Here is a 19,137-nt window from a genome sequence, read left to right on the forward strand (position 1 = left end):
AGGGAGGGCTTCCTTCCAGAAAGTCATGGCGTGGGGCTCAAAGTGGGCAGATGGGACAGGCATTCCATGCAGAAGGAACAGCACCTGCAAGGTGAGGTCGGAGGCTGTCAGGGCCGGCCTTCTCTCGAAAACAGTGGCTGAGGACAGTCAGGTTTTTATTGGCAGATGACATGGTACCACTGGAGGGTTGATGGAGAGCAGGAGGCAGTCTGTGTCCCGCCGCCCCCATTCTGTTCCACACTTCACTTTGACGTATTATTTGGAAATGAGTTTCTGCAGCTTTTTTCAAGGATGCCCTGGGGCAGCCACTGGGGTTTAAGGAAGGGACAGGCTGCTTAGTGGGCACCGGAGCCCACACTTTGGAATAAAGGGGGCTGGGCAGGGCATGACTGGGTTGAGGGGGGGCAGGATATGGCTTGAATGGGATGCAGCCATAGCCTTTCTTGGCATAAGGGGCATTGCCGGTTCCAGGGAACTTGGGAGCGTGGTGGGCAGGGCCAAACAAGGGGGTTCCTGACTCATAGATGCCCCACCTTTTCCATGGATTCCAGGGAGCCACTGCCTTGATGCCCCAGTTGGCCTCAGCCTGACACTCCCCAGTTTCTTGGGGGTGGGGTGGGGGCAGCAGGCTGTGCTCAGCCCTCCTGGTTGTGGGCTTTGGCCTTCCCAAACAGAGCGGAAGCCCAGACTGTCTTGTCTGCACCTTCAGCCCTGGGAGACCCCCATTGCTCATGTGAGACCACAAGGTGAGCCCGAACTGGGAGTACTAGGGGTAACGTGTGGCTGAGTCCTGGGAGGTGGCCAGGCCAGCTGGGGTCGATGTCCTCATCTGTGAAATGAGGGAGTTGGGCTCCATACTCGTGGAGACCCATGCCCCTGCGCTCTCCTGACCAGCTATGGTGCAGAATCTGAGAAGCAGACACAAATGGCAGGTCTGCACACAGCCAGCAGAGGAAAAAGGTTCTGCGTTGGGAGCAGGGGTCACATGGGAGCTGAGGGCTTGTGACAAAGGCCAGGGCTGGGGTGGGAGCAGCAGGTGCTCAGACCCATGGAGGCCCCAGCTCACAAGCCAGACAGGAGACCTTCTGGCTTTAGCTGGAGCCATGCCACCATCCCTCCACCCCCAACCCTGCATGGACACAGATATGGGGCTCCCCAGCCCTTTCACTGAGGGAGCTGGAGCAAGACCCTCAGAGATCTTTGTGGAAGAGGAGCATCCCCTCTCCACCCCCAAAGATGGGCAAACACCCTTCCAGATTCCCTTGAACCGACTTTCCTTCCTCTTTTGAAACGTGGCCCCAACCATCACTACTACTATTCTCTGGAAATAAATCCTTGCTACCTAGGCCTGAGTTGACATGGGGCTGAAGGGGAGACTACCCCCCACCCCCACCCCCCAGACCTAGACTGAGAAGCAGAGCAGTCCTTAAGCATCTCAACTAGCAAGCTGGTAAGTGAGGATGGGCTAGCTCAAGAGGACAAACTGCCAAAAATTCCCTGATGGGAGAGGAGGGAAGGAGGGAGTAGATCCCCGTGTGAAGTGCCGGCTGACTGGGCTCCATAGCCCTGGGGCCTGGGTTGTTCTGAGGTTGCCGTAATTAGAGGACAAGTGTGTCTTTGGCTTCAAGCCTGGGATGGGCACAGTGATGTTCATGGTGATGCCGCAGAGGTGACTCATGCAGGGATGGTGAGTGCTGCAGGGGCTGGACCGCTGATAGCCATCTCAAGGAAGGAGCCCGTGGCCACCGCAGGCCCCAGGCCTCTCTACACACACAAGGCGGCCCTTGTCACCACCTGTGGCTCAAAAGGCAGGCCTGTTCCTCAGTCCCAAAGTCAGAAGGGCAGTAACAGCCTCCAAAGGCTTGGCCCAGCAGCAACCCTTTCCCCCAGAGCCCCTCAACTTTCGAAAGCAAATTCACTTAAATTCAGTGTTTTTAAAAAACCATCTTCGGGCGCCTGGGTGGCTCAGTCGTTAAGCGTCTGCCTTCGGCTCAGGTCATGATCCCAGGGTCCTGGGATCGAGTCCCACATCGGGCTCCCTGCTCAGCGGGAAGCCTGCTTCTCCCTCTCTCACTCCCCCTGCTTGTGTTCCTGCTCTCGCTGTCTCTGTCAAATAAATAAATTAAAATCTTAAAAAAAAAAATTAAAAACCATCTTCCATCTAAGATAAGCTGGCCTACTAGAGGCTGAGCAAGAAAGAGCAAGGGGTTCCAAAGGCGCAGAGCCAGCAGGAGTCCAGAAGTGAGGCCCCCACCTCTCCTGAGACCCCAGGAATGGGGTTTCATGTAGGCAGAGGAGCCCCCTCCCTGTGCAAGCAGGTGAAATGAACTTGACTTCTCCCACAGGCCAGGCAGTGCAGGAAGGGTTGAGCTGGTCCTCCCTGGCTGACCTGGGCCAGCTTCAGGCACATGAATTCCCAGGGCTAGTGGCTGGGGCTCACTTGGAAGGAGCTGCTGCCAGGGCACATGGAGCCTCTCACGCTGTAGGCTACCAAGGCGTTCTAGTGCAAGGGCACCTGCTCTGGGAAGCAGCAAGGAAGCTGAGGCCCCTACAGCCCAAGTGTGGGCGCAGAATTGCCCACTGCCCTGTCACCCACCCCCACAGGGGAGCCCCTGCCCTTGGCTGGAGGGCCCTTGGACCAGTTAGACTCCAGGAACATTGTGCCTTGATACTGATTTTGTTGTTGACAGTGCCCCCGTGGCCAGGACCTTCCACTGCAGGGTTGACTAACACCTGAAGGCTTTCCAGAGCCATTGTTCGGTAAACATGAATGGCACCAAAACTATAGGTCACGTGTTGTCTCCAGCTCCACCACCACCTCCAGCTGTGGTGGTGACCTGGGTGCCTGAGGAGACCAGAGCCCAGATTCTGGGGCAGACAGGGCAGTATAACCACCGACTCTGTCTCCTGTGCACCTCCCCATCCCCACTGGAAAACTGTCCCAAAGTTCCAAAACAACGGGACTTTCTAGGTCAAGAAACTAGGGCATCAGCCTAGCAGGGTTTGACCCTGTGGCACAGCGGGGAAGGCTTTCTCTCTCAGGTACCCTGTGCCCATCTGGAAGATGGAGTATGGTGGCGCTGGGAGAAAGGTCCAGACCAAGGGACTCTCCAACCACTCAGGCCAATCAGATTTTGATCCCCACCTCTACCTCCCACTCTTCTTCCCCAGCCAGCCAGCCGGAGCCCACGTGGTTGCCTTGCCCCTGTGGGCGGGAATGGATTCAACTCTGGGTTCCGGGCAAGGGCAGAATCAGGAGCCTGCCCTGGGAGGGCAAAGCTGCAAGTTGAATGGGAGGCTCCGATTTTAGTCTGATTTCTGGGTCTGTGGCCCCGGGCAGGATGCCAATCAAGGCTGGGGCCTCTGACGGGGCAAAACTAGGAGAAAGGACCGTAACAGTAGATTCCAAGGGGGCAACCCTCCCGGCCTCGGTTCCCAGGTCACTGTCCCAGCCCTGCACCCACTCCTCCGAAAGCCAAGGAAGCCCGAGGCAGATGCAGCCTCCAAACCGTTTATTTATCTCGACTTGGGGGTGGAGGTCGCTGGGGCGGGGGGGGAAGTGGGCATACTATTGCGGGGTGGCAGGGCCTGGTGCAGGCGGGTCGGGCAGGCGTGGTCTTCACGCGAAGGTGGAGCCGTTCCAGCCCACGTTGGCCGCGTTCATGTCGTAGTAGTTGATGTAAATCCTGCGGGACGTGGAAGCCAGGCTCAGGGGGTTGCGGGCCCCCCTCCCCCCCCCCCCCGCCTCTCGGTGACCCCCGCCGCCCCACTCACCTATCCGGGCTGACGCGCAGGCGCTCGGCCAGCAGGCCGCACAGCAGCTTGCTGTAGGAGCGGTTCTGCGCGCCTCCGATCTTGCCGATGCTGTGCAGACTGCAGAGCGCGCACGGCTCATTTGAGCCGCCGAAGGCCATGAGCTGGTCTGAGACCACGTGCACCGCGATGTACTGTGGGGAGACGGGGTGCCGTCAGGCGGCCCAAGAGACCTCGCCGGGCTCCGGGCAACCCCCCACCCCATCCCTTCCCCGTCCACAGCCTCAACCCGGAGTCGCCTCCCCCGCCCCGCAGCCCGGGACCACCTCGTCCGGCCGGCACCCCCTCGCCCTGTTCGCTCCCGGCAAACCTGAGCCGGCTTGCCGGTGGCCTGCGCCAGCTGCTGAGTGAGCTCGGAAAGGAGCCCGTCCGGCACGGAGGCGCGGGGGACGTTGGTGTTCACCACGAACATCGGCATGCTGGCGGAGAAGCGGCGGGGACTGGCGCACAGGAACTAACCGACGCGTGCCCGGCAGCAGCCCGGGAACCTGAGCTACGTGACCGCCGCGCGGTACCGCCCCCTAGGGCGGCCGCGGCCCCGCCTCCTGCGACGCCACCGCCGGCGAGGCTACGCCTCCGTGCGACTGCGGGTGTCTTCCGACTGGTGACGCCACCGCAGGCAGAGGCCCCGCCCCTGTGCGGCCGCAGCCGCCTTCCGACTGGTGACGTAATCACCAGCGGACGACTGCCCCCCCCCCCGCCCCGCCCCTTGGAGGGACTTCGGGCGTTGTGTCCCGGCCCCACGCACCCTCTGAAAGCCGTTTTCCCCGCGGCGGCCAGAAATCTGCCTATCTTTCGTTTCTTTGTGAGTCCTGCCATTTAGTCACTCATGTTTCTCACGTCTGCTCGGGGGCATCTAGTGGGTGCCAAGCATACAAGGGACACAGAGTAAATATTGGCTGAATGAACGAATGGATGAATGAAGATAGCCATGACCCGGCAGGAAGAGGAGAGAGCAGTGGCTGGACTGGGGCCCTGGCCATGCCTGCAGGCCTTGCCATCACTGGGCAGAAGGGCCTGTGGCTAAGCGGCCACCCACTCCCCCTCTGAGGAGCCCCGCTGGTCAGGGTGCTGTGTTGGGGAGCAGATCTCTCTCGGGTTCTGGAGGGGGCACAGAGCTCTCCTTGGCATCTGGCAGGTGCTATCTGGTTAAGGGGGCACAGCACACACTGGCCTTGACTATGGCCATGTGATAATAGCAAGGCCACTCGTGCCTGTGGGACCAGCCAGCATCCAATCAAGTAGGTCCCATGGCCCGGTTGTGCAAATAACCTGCAAGTGTTGCTTCCTCCGGCTGGGCCCCAGGCTACCTCCCTCCTCACTCTCACACTTTACACCCAGTGCTCCCTTACCATTGATGGTCTGATGCACTCCATGCCATGTCTCCAGCCCGGGGCCCTCCTCCAGGTTCAGTAGCCAATTTGGCACTTCCTGTTCCCTGTGTGCAAATCCAAGTGTGAGACTTTTCCTCCCACACCTGTTGGCCTGCCAGTGAAATGTGCTTCCCTCCACTGTTGCCCTTAACCTCCCTTCTCTGCCCCCCCCACCCCGATCCCAGCCCCTCTCACCACCACCATCTTAGTTTAAGTTAGCTGGCTTCACCTTTGGCCTAGCGTGGACACTGATAACACCATGGTAGACTGCTCTTCCTGGGGGAAGAGTCTATTTCTCTGCCTCCCACCCCCCACCCCCGGCAGCAGATCTGGCCATATGACTTGCCTGGCCCAATGAAATGTGAACAGCAGGGACAAGCGTGACTCCAGGCAGAAGATTCAAGAGCCAGCACCTGGTTCTCTGAGATGGTGGAATGTGTGGAGATGGATCCAGACCAGCAAACACGGGCGATGCCCCTGTAGGTGAGCCACTGCAAATTTCAGGTTGTTTCTGTAGCCTGGGGCAGTCTTCTCTGATCCGGACAGCCTCCGAGCTATTTATCATTTACTCTGACCCTCCCCAGTAGCAGTCAGTGCTATCTTTCTAGAAGGGCATCTGGGGAGGTGATCTCATTCCCCGTCCCCCCCCTTACTAGCTTGGACACCTCACTAACCTGTCTGAGACTCAGTTTCCCCACCTGTAATTTGAGGATGGTAGCGTCTAACTTTACAGAGGAGTGTTGTGAGGACCAAGTGGCCTAAATACTGATGAGAGTCCCCACTGTTATGGGAGGTGATACTGTCACGATGCCCTGGGTAAGCAGTTCCCCGCCCCACATCTAGCAGCACCCTCCCTTGTTCCCTGAGTCTTGTGCACTGTCCTTCAGTACCATGCTCCTGGCTCTTGGCTCTCGCATTGGTCCTGAAATGCGGTTTGCATTCACTTTCCCTCACTTGCCTCAGTTCCTTGGGAAAGCCCCAGAGCTTCAGGCTGTAATGTGGTCCTGTAATGTGCCCAGCACCTCTCCTGTCCTTCGAGGCCATCACCACATTTCTATTTGTGAGTTAGTGTTTCCTTGCTGGGTGGTAAGCTCCATAAGAGAGGGGACTGTCTCTTTTCGGCCATTGCTGTATGTCCACCTCCTGACTCGTTGCCTCAGTGGCAGGCAGAGGGCCTCCAAAGATGTCCACGCTCTAATCCCTGGAACCTGTGAATATGTTATGTTACGTGGCAAAAGGCACTACACAGATGTAATTAGAGTTATAGACCTTAAGATAGGGGGATCATCATGGATTATCCGGGTGGGCCCAATGTAATCACATGAGCCTTAAAAGCAGAGAATTTTCTCCAGCTGGACTTGGTGAGATGTGGCAGAAGGGGAAGTCGACTCGAAGCAGGAGAAGGACTCAGTGTGCCATTACTGGCTCGGAAGATAAGGGGGCCAGGAGCCTCAGTGGTACGACCACAAGGAACTGAATTCTGCTAACGACCTGAATGAACTTGGAAGTGGGTTCTTCCCTAGTTGACTTAGAGACATCTTGACTCCAGCCATACAAGACCTTAAGCAGAAGACCCGGTCACTTGATGATGGACTTCTGACTCAAACTGTGAGATAATAAATCTGTGTTGTTTTAAGCTGCTAAGTTTGTGGTCATTTGTTCCAGGAGCAATAGAAAGGTAATACACTTGGCCCTGATAGGGGCTCGATAATTATGTGCTGAACAGCAGGACGTGTGCACAGGGTGGTGTCGGCAGGCTGACCTGCCTGGGATCCTCTCTGAATTCATCCTCGCTGACAGTGACTGTCTGGTAAGAATATTCGCTGCCCCTGGCAACCAGGCATAGCCACATGAAGCTCATGCAACGTGTGGGGTTTATGGAGAAGCAGCCGCTTTGCTGATGGAGGCAGGGTTGCGCCTCTTTCCTCCTGCCCCCACCCCAGAACTTGGACATGACCCTCAGGTGTGCAGCAAATGCCAGGCAACACTGAGCTGGAAAAACCCCAGGCGAAGGAGCAGGAAGTGGCAGCCCAGCGGAGCCTGGGGCTCTGACAGCTCTGCCCAGCCCCTTCAGCTGCCTTTCAGTCACAATAGAAAAAGGAGCCCCTCTCTGCTCAAAGCACTGCTGGTCAGGGTTTGTGTCATCCACAGCCCCACTGCAGGTCCTGGCTGCTGCCGAGGGCTTCCTCAGTGGCCACGTTCAGTGGCACGGCAGGCATTCTTACTGCAAGCATCCTCGCCACAGGCATTTTCATGGCAAACATCTCTGCCACATAACTGGCCAGAAGGCAGTGTTGCCATAAAAGATAAAATCAAGAAACGTAAAAGAGGGACATTCAGCAAAAAGGACCTAATGAAACATGGAAAACAAAATTACCAAGACTTTACTAAGAAATACAAAATATTTGAATACATTTAAAACGCGTGCGGCGGGGGGGGCACCTGGGTGGTTCAGTCGTTAAGCGTCTGCTTTCGGCTCAGGTCATGATCCCAGGATCCTGGGATCGAGCCCCGCATCGGGCTCCCTTCTCAGCGGGAAGCCTGCTTCTCCCTCCCCCACTCCCCCCTGCTTGTGTTCCCCTTCTCGCTGTGTCTCTCTCTGTCAAATAAATAAAATCTTTAAAATAAAAAAATAAAATGGGTGGAGATTCTGTGCAAATAACTGGTTTTGTTTTGCGGATTGTACCTACATGTACTTGTTTTCAAAATCTAGTATTTCGCATTTTTTTGGTCTTATTTTTATTCATCTTGTATCACTTTTTTTTAAAGATTTTATTTATTTATTTGAGAGAGAGAATGAGATAGAGAGAGCATGAGAGGGGGTAGGGTCCGAGGGAGAAGCAGACTCCAGGGAACCCGATGTGGGACTTGATCCCGGGACTCGATCCCGGGACTCCAGAATCATGACCTGAGCCAAAGGCAGTCACTTAACCAACTGAGCCACCCAGGCGCCCACATTTTTTCCTCTTTTTTTGCTAAACTTTCTTCCTTCATTAAGAGAGCTGTCTGTCGGGCGCCTGGGTGGCTCAGTTGGTTAAGCGACTGCCTTCAGCTCCGGTCATGATCCTGGAGTCCCGGGATCAAGTCCCGAGTCGGCTCCCCGCTGAGCGGGGAGTCTGCTTCTCCCTTTGGGCCTACCCCCCTCTTGTGCTCTCTCTCTCTCATTCTCTCTCTCAAATAAAATCTTTTTAAAAAATATGCATCCTAGTGTTTGGAAACAGATATCTCTCTCTTTAGAATCAATAGAGCGATTCAACACTTCCATACAACACCCATTGCTCATCCAAGTGCGCTTCTTAATCCCCATCACCTATTTCACCCATCCCCCACCCACCTCCCCTTCTGGTAACCATCAGTTTGTTCTCTATGGTTAGGAGTCTGTTTCTTGGTTTCTCTCTCTTTTTTTCCCCATTTGTTCATTTGTTTCTTAAATTCCACAGATGAGTGAAATCCCTTATGGTAGTTGTCTGACTGACTTACCAAGTACCCTCTAGCATAGTACCCTCTAAGTTTTATCCACATCCTTGCAAATGGCAAGATTTCATTCTTTTTTTTTTTTAAGATTTCATTCTTTTTGATGGCGAGTAATAGTCCGTTGTATATATATACCACATCTTCTTTATCCGTTCGTCAGTCGAAGGACACTTGGGCTGCTTTCACAATTTGGCTATTGTAGATAATGTTGCTATAAGCATAGGGGTGCATGTGTCCCTTTGAATTAATGTTTTTGTATTTTGGGGGTAAATACCCAGTAGTGTGATTACTGGATCGTAAGGTAGTTCTATTTTTATTTATTTATTTTTAGTCTTAGCTTAGTTTTAGTTGGTTTTGTTTGGTTTTGTTTTACATTGTGAAAGCTTCTACACTGTTAATTTGGTTTTGGCGGATTGTCACACGTCCGTTGATAGACGTTCCATAGTTCTATGGGAAATGTTGGTTCAATACTCTGCCCCACCGTATAGACCATCATGAGGGCTAAGATTTATGTAATATACAAACGGGAGGACTGTGTCAATGGAGCATTGAAACCAAACTGCCCACCAGTTGATGAAACCAAAGAACTCAACCAGTTATTTATTTTTTTTAATCTTTTATGGCAAAACTGTCTCACAGCCAATTATGTGGCAAAATACTTGCAGCAAAGAAGCTTGCAGGAAAATTACCTAGAACTGTCCAGTGGGTAAGGGCTGCTGGGCACAGAAGTGGGAGGGAAGAAAACCTCCCAAAGAAGGGAAAGGCCAGCTGGACAAGGGGGAATATGGCCCACATGAGCACCCAGCAGACCCTGAAAGCAGAGAGCATCTCAGGGACAGGATCTGAGTCATGGAGCTGGAAGGAGGGTCTCGGGAGGAGAGAGGGCTGCTGGTACCCCACTGGGGGGCCACCTGCTCTTCCCCTTGCTGCCTCCCCCACCCCACGTGGCAGCCCCTGTCCATGGGCAGTCCGCTCTTCCACTGGCTCCCACCAGCTTCGGTTCCCTCTGCATCCCTCCCTCGGTCACGCAAGGCTCATCACCTCTACAGCAAGAACCCAGCCGGCCCTGAGCCCTCGACCGTCCCCGTGCCCTTGTTCATTGAATGTGGTAACTTGGCAGCACAGACAAGCAAAGACAATTGTCGCCCCTTCTAGTCATAGTGGTAAAAGACCTGGGGTGTCATCACCCCCACTGGTGATGGTGTACCTAAAGGTACAGCATTGCAAAGAGGGCTGTCTGCCAGGAGACCGCCACATTGCAAAGGGGGGGGGTGCCTAGGCATGGTGGGGGAGCCCGCAGTCACAGCCACCTAACCCCCACAGGACCCTGAGACATGGTTCAGAGCAGGTGATCTGGGTGCAGTCACTTAAACGCTCTGAGCCTCAGTTTCAGAATGGGGCGGGGGTGGGGGGTTCGGGTGGTAATTCCTTTCCCATAGACTTGTGTGAAGGTTAATGGAGCTGAAAGGACAAGTGCAAAGTCCCTGACTTACTTACAGTGGGGGCTCAGTAAATGCTACCTGTACTTACTGTATTGTAACCAAGTGTCCTGGAGCAGGAAATGAACTAATAGGTCTGAACCCCAGTGGCGGGCCTGCACAGAGAGCTTGACTGTGCTTTCCTTCCATGGTGTCCCAAGTCCTGCCCCACCCGCTCCTACCCTCAGGGGATCCCCTCAAAGCTGAGGCCAGGCTTTTCAGGAGCCCCCAGGGCACTAGCCTGCCCACACTGCCACACTGGAGGTGACGATGGTGCAGCCCGACTCAGACCCACATCCTCAAGAGCTCACAGCAGACGACAAAGGTGGTGTCCTGGGCTCCTCGGAAATCCTCATCTCCCAGAAAGGGCATAAGTCTGTGCCTTGATGGGGTGGGCACCTCAGAGAGTGTGGGGCCACTGGTCATTGGAGTGTCGTGGGAAGAGACCACTGGAGGGTCTGGCACCCTATGATTACAGGATAAATTCTCTATCTGGCCTTCAGGGCCCCTCACCTTATCTCAGAGCTCTTCTCCCCCACGGATGCTGGGCTTCCCCTCCTGCACCTCTGCTCGGTCCCGGGCTTTCCTATCTCCATCCAGCCAGCAGCCATGGCCCCCAGGAAGCCTTCTTGACACCTCCAGCTGGAAACCCACCCCTCTCTAGGCCTCATCACCCTGGGTCTCTGTGGATACATTTTCATGGTCAGCCTCCAGAGAAAACTGTGTGTGTGTCGGGGGTGGGGGGGTGAGTGTGTGTGTGTGTGTGTGTGTGTGTGTGTGTGTGTGTGTGTGTCTGCAAAGTTGGCACCTGCCCCCGGAATTTTGCTCCACTCCCAGAGCCTTGGTTGTGGGACCTGGGATCCCCTTCAGTGTCCTTGTCCTACTTTGGGTGTCTCTCACCTTCCTTTCCTGCTGCCTACAGAATGGAGCCACGGAACCCTTGGCACATGACTCTGACCTCCTGCAGGCTCTGTGGGGAAGGGCCATGCTGCAGAGCCTGAACAGTGGCCACGTGGCCTCCTTGGCCTCCACGCCCTGCCACCAGTCCTGGCCCCACCCTTAGCACTGGCTGAAGCCTCGGTTCCACCACTAATCCACAGTGTCACCCTGGCCCCCTCAGGTGGCTTTTGGCCCTCCTCCACAGGATGGGATCAGGGAGCGAAACAGCCAAGGCAGCGGAAGCGGGGTGGTCCCCGCCCCAAGCCTGTCAAGACCACCCAGATGCAGTCCTGGCCCGCCACCTAGTGGTGTGACCTTGGGCCTTAGACAAGCCACGGCCATCGTGTGCCTCCCTTCTCCTGTGTAAAACAAGGAAATTAACGGTACTTATTTCTGGGGCGCCTGGGCAGCTCAGTCAGTTGAGCGTCTGCCTTCAGTTCAGGTCCCACGGTCCTGGGATCGATCCCCCGCGTTGGGCTCCCTGCTCAGCTCTGCTCCTCCTCCTGCCTGTGCTCTCTCTCTAAAATAAATAAATTTTTTTAAAAGATTTTTTTAAAGATTTTATTTATTTATTCATGAAAGACAGAGAGAGAAAGAGAGAGGTAGAGGGAGAAGCAGGCTCTCCCCTGAGCAGGGAGTCTGATGCAGGGCTCGATCCCAGGACCCTGGGATCATGACCTGAGCCGAAGGCAGATGCTTAACCATCTGAGCCACCCAGGCGCCCCTTTAAAAAGATTTTGTTTATTGGGGCTCTTGGGTGGCTCAGTCGTTAAGCGTCTGCCTTCGGCTCAGGTCATGGTCTCAGGATCCTGGGATCGATCCCCCACATCGGGCTCCCTGCTCCGCGGGAAGCCGGCCTCTCCCTCTCCCACTCCCCCTGCTTGTGTTCCCTCTCTCTCTGTGTCTCTCTCTGTCAAATAAATAAAATCTTAAAAAAAAAAAAGATTTTGTTTATTTATTCATGAGAGACACAGAGAGAGAGGCAGAGGAAGAAGCAGGCTCCCCAAGGAGCAGGGAGCCCGATGTGGGGCTTGACCCCAGGACCCCAGGGATCATGACCTGAGTCGAAGGCAGATGCTTAACCATCTGAGCCACCCAGGTGCCCCATGTGTGACTGACTTTTTTCTAGGGGAGGGTCACGGCTCCTCCCAACCCTGGTGCAGCCCAAGGACAGGGACAGTGGTGGACACCTTGGGATGTAGCGGGTCCTAAGAGAAGATGGATACACTGAAGGAATCAATGAAATCAATGAATGATTCAGCTGAGGCATGGAGAGGACCACCTGTGTCCCATCAAGAGGGAACCGATTGTCAGGGTTGGGAGAGGTGTGGGTGAGGGCAAACACAGAATCAGACGCAACCCTTTGGAAGCCGTGCGGTCCTGACCCTTGTGAGCAGTGCATGGGGCCCAGTAGCCAGGTTTGCTGGCCCAGCCTCTCCCTGGGAAGCTGAGGTTCAAAATCCAGGTAACTACCAAGCGAGGAAGGGAGGGGTGTGGGCCGGGAGAGGGAGCCAACCTGGTGCTCTGGAGGAGGGGAGAAGCCACACTGTATCTGGGGTCCGGGCAGGTGAGTCAGAGCTGGGGGACCTTTGGCTGTGGAGGAGAGCATTTCAGGGGGATGTGGGGACTGACGGACACCAGTACACAGGGATTTGAAGGGGCCAGCTGGAAGGACCATTCCATCAAGAGTGGTCTGGGGGCCCAAGTCAGGGATTCACCCACCAGGCAGGCCTTGGTGCCTCTGCAGTCAGGGAGGAGATAGCCTGGGCTTTCAGGGAGCAGGGGCAGGGAGGCAAGCTGGAGTACCACTCCCAGGGAGCAGGGCCCAGGCCCATGGGTCACCCAGGAGCTCCCTGGGGAGGCAGAGGAGAGTCCAGGCCAGATGCATCCTTGCTAGAACCCTGCTTATACCCCTCGTTCCCTTGCTCCACGCCTGCAGAGGGTCTGCTTTGTCCGGTGCTTCTTCCTAACCAGCTCGAGATCAGGATGTCAGCCCAGGAGGGCACCCAAAAGAGAGTCAGTGGGGCAGAGTTTCTCCTCTCTCACAGTGTCATCACCATTTCCCCAGGGACCTAGGCCCAGCCTCTCCCTGTCTTGAGAAAACAAGGCTCTGAGGCTTGCACCCAATCTCTCCATCACCATCACCCCGCCTCCTACCACCACCACCACCGTCCCTGCCCTGTGGAGCCTCACTAGGCAAGTCACACTCAGATGGGAAGGCTAATGACAGCCTTAACCCAAACTAGGAGATTACAAGCCACAGGACTTAAAAAATCATTTGAGAACAGAAAGACTTACTGGTGTTCCCAAGCCCCCATGCAGCTGGTGTTGGTTGCCCAAGTGTGACCTGTCCCAGGCCTGGGAAGATGGCTGAGGTCACTATCACAAAATTATCTCATACCATACACAAAAATTAATTCAAGATTGATCCTCAACATACATGTGGGTGCGCCTGAGTAGCTCAGAGGGTTAAGCGTCTGCCTTCGGCTCAGGTCATGATGATCGAGCCCCGCATCGGGCTCCCTGCTCAGCGGGAAGCCTGCTTCTCCCTCTCCCACTCCCCCTGCTTGTGTTCCCTCTCTTGCTGTGTCTCTGTCAAATAAATAAATAAAATCTTTAAAAAAATACATGTAAAAGTTAAAACCATCAAACATTTAGGAGAAAATCTTTGCAATGTTGAGATAGACAAAGATGTCTTAGGGCACAAGAAGCATTAACATACAAGATAAAATTGATATATTGGATTTAGCAAAATAAAAATTTCTGCTCTTAAAAAGACACTATTAGGAACATAAAAAAGGCAAGTTACAGACGGCAAGAAAATATTGGCATTACATATATCTGACAAAATACGGACATCTAAAATGTATGAAGAATGTCCTCAACTCAAAATTAATAAGATAACCCAATAAAAATGGTGAACACTAGGAGAATATCTAGGTGACCGACCATGGGTTTGGTGATGCCTTTTTAGATACAACACCAAAGGCATGATCCACGAAAGAAAGAAGTTGGACATCCTTAAAACTAGAAACTTCTGCTCTGTGAAAGACACTGTCAAGAGAATGAAAAAAAAAAAACAAACCACAAGCTGGGAGAAAATATTTGCAAAAGACCTATCTGATAGGGTCGCCTGGGTGGCTCAGTCGGTGGAGCAACAGACTCTGGATTTTGGCTCAGGTCATGATCTCAGGGTAGTGAAATCCACCTCCTCCCCCTGCGATCCACGCAGAGTTTGCTTGAGATTCTTCCTCTTCCTCTGCCCTGCCTCCTGCTCTCTCTCTCTAAATAAATAAATAAAATCTTTAAAAAAAAAAAAAAAGACATATCTGATAAAGGGCTGTTACCCAGGACATACACAGAACTTTTATTTTATTTTATTTTATTTTTAAAGATTTATTTATTTATTTGACAGAGAGAGAGAGAAGCGCACAAGTAGGCAGAGCAGCAGGCAGAGGGAGAGGGAGAAGCAGGCTTCCCACGGAGCAGGGAGCCCGATGCGGGGCTCGATCCCAGGATCCTGGGATCATGACCTGAGCCGAAGGCAGCCGCTTAACAACTGAGCCACCCAGGTGCCCCCATACACAGAACTTTTAAAACTCAACAGTAAGAAAATGAATAGCTTAATTTAAAAAATGAGCCAGAGACGTAAACAGATATATACACACAACAAGCATATGAAGAGGGGCGCCTGGGTGGCTCAGTCATTAAGTGTCTGCCCTCGGCTCAGGTCATGGTCTCAGGGTCCTGGGATCGAGCCCCGCATTGGGCTCCCTGCTCAGCGGGCAGTCTGCTTCTCACTCTCACTCTCCCTTTGTGCTCTCCCTCTCTCTCTCAAATAAATAAATAAAATCTTTTAAAAAAGGCATATGAAGAGATGCTCCACATATGATCCAGCAATCACGCTCCTTGGTATTTACCCAAAGGAACTGAAAACGTATGTTGACACAAAAACTTGCACATGGATGTGTATAGCAAATTTATTAATTATTGCCCAAACTTGGAAGCCACCAAGATGTCCCTCACTGGGTGAGTGGATAAATAAACTGTGGTGTATCCAGACAATGGGATATTATTCAGTGCTAAAAAGAAATGGGCTAGCAAGCTGTGCAAAGACACGGAGGAAACTTAAATGCATATTACTAAGTGGAAGAAGCCAATCTGAAAAGGCTACAAACTGTTGGATTCCAACTATAGAACATTCTACAAAAGGTAAAATTATGAAGACAGCAAAAACTCAGTGGTTGCCAAGGATCAGTGGGAAGGGAGGGATGACTAGGTAGAGCAGAGAGGATTTTTAGGGCAGTGAAAATACTCTGTATATACCACAATGGTAGTGCATGTCACTCTACATTTTCCAACCCAGAGAATGTACAACCTGGCCTTATGGGTGTTAGTGATGCGTCCATGTAGGTTCATGCATTGTAACACATGGACCACTCTCGTGGGGGGATGTTGATAATAAAGGAGGCCCTGCATGTGAGGGGGTAGGAGGTATATGGGAAGTCTCTGTATATTCCTCTCCATTTTGCTGTGAAATGAAAACTGCTCTGAGAAATATAAAATCTCTTAAAACATTTTTAAAATTTATTTACTTTAGAGGGGTGGGGAGGGGCAGACAGAGAGGGAGAGGGAGAGGGAGAATCCCAAGCAGACTCCCTGGCTGGTTGCAGGCCTCGATCCCACGACCCTGAGATCATGACCTGAGCCGAGATCAGGAGTGGGTCACACCCAGGCGCCCCCCCAAAATAAAATCTTAAAAAAAAAAAATAGTGGACAGGCTCTCCCTCTGCTCTGTGAACATGGTGGCAGCCTCGGGGACAGCCCTGCTGGGAGGAGCAGTCGGGGGCTGTTGTGACAGCCACTGGCAGGGCCCCCCCCCCCCACCCGGAGTGTGACTTCAGCCTCTGTCAATCAGGGCGCTGGCATCGGGGAGCACTGGTGGCCGGCCAGGGCCAGAAGCTGTGCTGGTAGAGGACACCAAACACGGGCCTGAAGGCAGCCTGGAGCTCCTCCTCACACAGTCGCTGGAAGGACTTGGAGTCTGGGGTGACCTGGTCTCGGGGAAGAAATCTTTGGGCCAGAATCCACTGCTGCCTCAAGGTCTGGCTGTATAGGCATCCCCTGCAACCGAGAAACCGGGTGAGGAGGAGACACTGACGAGACAAGAAGGAAACTTAAGATCCAGAGCAGGGCCGGTGAGCTGACGGAATTTCTGAGAAGCTGCCACCTGCAGGTGGGGATGAAGAACAATGTCAAATGGAAACTCAACCCGCCATTTCTTCAAAAATCCTGGCATTGTGGTCAGCCCATATGCATTAAAGTTACCAGAAGAGGGGCGCCTGGCTGGCTCAGTCGGTGGAGTGTGCAACTCTTGATCTCGGGGTTGTGAGTTCAAGCCCCACGCTGGGTGTAGAGATTACTTAAAAATAAAATCTTTTTTTTAATCTCTTTCTAAAAAGATTTTATTTATTTATTTATTTACTTACTTATTTGTCAAGAGAGAGCGAGCGCACAAGCAGGGGGAGCAGAAAAAGAGGGAGAAGCAGACTCCCCACCGAGCAGGGAGCCCGATGCGGGGCTCAATCACAGGACCTTAGGATCATGACTTGAGCCAAAGGCAGACGCTTAACTGACTGAGCCACCCAAGCACCCCAGTTGTGTTCTTTTTATTTAGTTTTTAGTTTTTTAAATTACAGTGATACAGTATGTACTACGGTTTATTTTATGCAGTTACGATTTGGTATGGCCCCTTTATGTTTGCTTACACTTCTCTCAACTGCAAATGGTGCCATGGGTCTTTAAGTGTTTATGTGCATAAGTTTGTTTGTTTGTTTGTTTGAAGATTTATTCATTCATTTTTTTTTTAAAGATTTTATTTATTTGACAGAGAGAGATAGCAAGAGCGGGAACACAAACAGCGGGAGCAGCAGAGGCAGAGGGAGAAGCAGGCTTCCCGCTGAGCAGGGAGCCCGATGCAGAGCTCAATCCCAGGACCCTGGGATCAGGACCTGAGCTGAAGGCAGAAGCTTAACCGACTGAGCCACTGAGACTCCCCATCAGTTGTTTTTCTGTTCTTTTTCTGAAAGGGGGCAGGACAGCCCTAGTCACACCTGCTACCCCACTGGGGTTACCAAGACCACCCCTCCACTCACCAGTGCCCTAGCTTAGACAATCGCTTCTAGGGTTATAGTCAACCCACTGCAGGGCTGCTTATGGCCCCGACTTGTCTCCTTGGCAGGACAAAGTCAGGTGTGGCCCTCTGGCATCTCTCTCCCTCCCCAGCCTGACCAGACCACCGCCTGCCCCGCTACAGTGCTCTGCGTGTCTCAAAGATCCTTAAAGCAGGGGTGTCTGTGGGCACAGGGTCTGGAAGCCCCCACGGGAGCCATGGCAGGACACAGGCCACTCATGGCAGCTCTCACCCAGGAACACACACACATTTGCCCAAGGACTTCCAGAAAGCCCTCCGCAGACAGACCTGCAGAATGACCATTTCCAGGAAGGAGATCCTGCCTGGTTAATCCCATTGTGTCAATGCTCGTATACACATACAGCAGTCTCAATCCTCCTAGCAGGCCTCATTTGATAGATGAAGAGTCAGAAAACCAAAGCGTTTAGTGCCATACTTGGCATTCCCAGTTGGAAGTCCAAAGGTAGGTCTGCCTGCTAAGTTGTGTGCATAAGTTTTGATAAATTTTAACTTCTTTTTTAAAAAACATTTATTTATTTATTTGAGGGGTGGAGGGGGAGAGAGCATCTCAAGCAGACTCCGAACTGGGCCTGGTGCCCCACGTGGGGCTCGATCCCATGACTCCGAGATCACAACTTGAGCCGCAACCAAGAGTCAGATGCTTAACTGACTGAGCCACCCAGGCGCCCCAAATTTTAACTTCTTTAAAAAAATAGTGGACCAAAGATTTGAACAGATTCTTCACAAAAGACACCTGAATAGCCATGTTGAGCACATGAAAAGATACTCAATTTTATTATGATGAGCATTATGATGATTAGTCATCAGGGAAATGCCACCGTTAAATCACAATGAGACACCATTGTAGAGCCTGCTGCATGGCTAAATTAAAAAGATGGACAATACTAAGTGCTGATGAAGATCTACAGCATCCACAACTCTCATACATTGCTAGTGGGCATTTAAAACAGTATAATCAGGGGCGCCTGGGTGGCTCAGTCGTTAAACGTCTGCCTTCGGCTCAGGTCATGATCCCAGGGTCCTGGGATCGAGCCCCACATCGGGCTCCCTGCTCAGCGGGGAGCCTGCTTCTCCCTCTCCCACTCCCCCTGCTTGTGTTCCCTCTCTCGATGTGTCTCTCTCTGTCAAATAAATAAAATCTTTAAAAAATAATAATAAATAAATAAATAAATAAATAAAAGAGTATAATCAGGGACGCCTGGGTGGCTCAGTCGGTTGGGCATCTGCCTTCAGCTCCAGTCATGGTCCTGGAGTCCTGGGATCAGGTTCCCTGCTCAGCAGGGAGTCTGCTTCTCCCTGTGACCCTCCCCCTTCTCATGCTCTCTCTCTCTTTTTCTCAAATAAATAAATAAAATCTTTTAAAAAAATAAAACAGTATAATCATTTTGGAAAAGTTTCTTCTACAGTTTTGTTTGTTTTCCTTCTATAGCTAAACATACATTCACTATTTTTAAAAGCTTTAATTCATTCATTTTTTGGTGGGCAGCAAAGCAAGGTTTATTGAGCGATAGTAAAGTTTATTAACCAATAGAGTACAAAGCTCCCAAAGAGGGAGGGGACCAGTGAGGGTTGCCCTTAAAGCTTTTATTTATTTATTTATTCATTTATTCATTCATTTTTTTTTTTTTAAAGCTTGAATTTTTTAAGTAATCTCTAGTCCCAACGTGGGGCTTAAACTCATGACCCAGAGATCAAGACTCACACACTCTACCGACTGAGCCAGCTAGGCACACCTAAACATACATTTGCTATTAAACTCAGCAATTCATTTACCCAAAAGAAATGAAAACATTTGTCTATACAACAACTTGTGCAGGAATGTTTATCGAAGTTTTATTCATGATGG

At 52.4% G+C, this 19,137-nt stretch overlaps 1 protein-coding gene and 1 pseudogene across 1 annotated transcript; one reads left to right on the forward strand and one right to left on the reverse strand.

The window, feature by feature from the left end:
- Window positions 1–3,497: 3,497 nt before the first annotated feature.
- On the reverse strand, window positions 3,498–4,379 carry MIF (macrophage migration inhibitory factor). Its single transcript, XM_027577268.2, has 3 exons — window positions 4,124–4,379; window positions 3,775–3,947; window positions 3,498–3,686 (listed from the first exon to the last, which is right to left on the reverse strand). The coding sequence occupies exons 1-3, from the start codon at window positions 4,229–4,231 to the stop codon at window positions 3,620–3,622; spliced, it is 348 nt and encodes a 115-aa protein (XP_027433069.1). The 5' UTR covers window positions 4,232–4,379; the 3' UTR covers window positions 3,498–3,619.
- Window positions 4,380–15,879: 11,500 nt separating this feature from the next.
- Window positions 15,880–17,420, forward strand: LOC113913065 (annotated as a pseudogene).
- Window positions 17,421–19,137: the final 1,717 nt, after the last annotated feature.

This window comes from Zalophus californianus, chromosome 14 (assembly GCF_009762305.2).
Source record: "Zalophus californianus isolate mZalCal1 chromosome 14, mZalCal1.pri.v2, whole genome shotgun sequence".
In the NCBI taxonomy this organism is placed as follows: Eukaryota; Metazoa; Chordata; class Mammalia; order Carnivora; family Otariidae; genus Zalophus; species Zalophus californianus.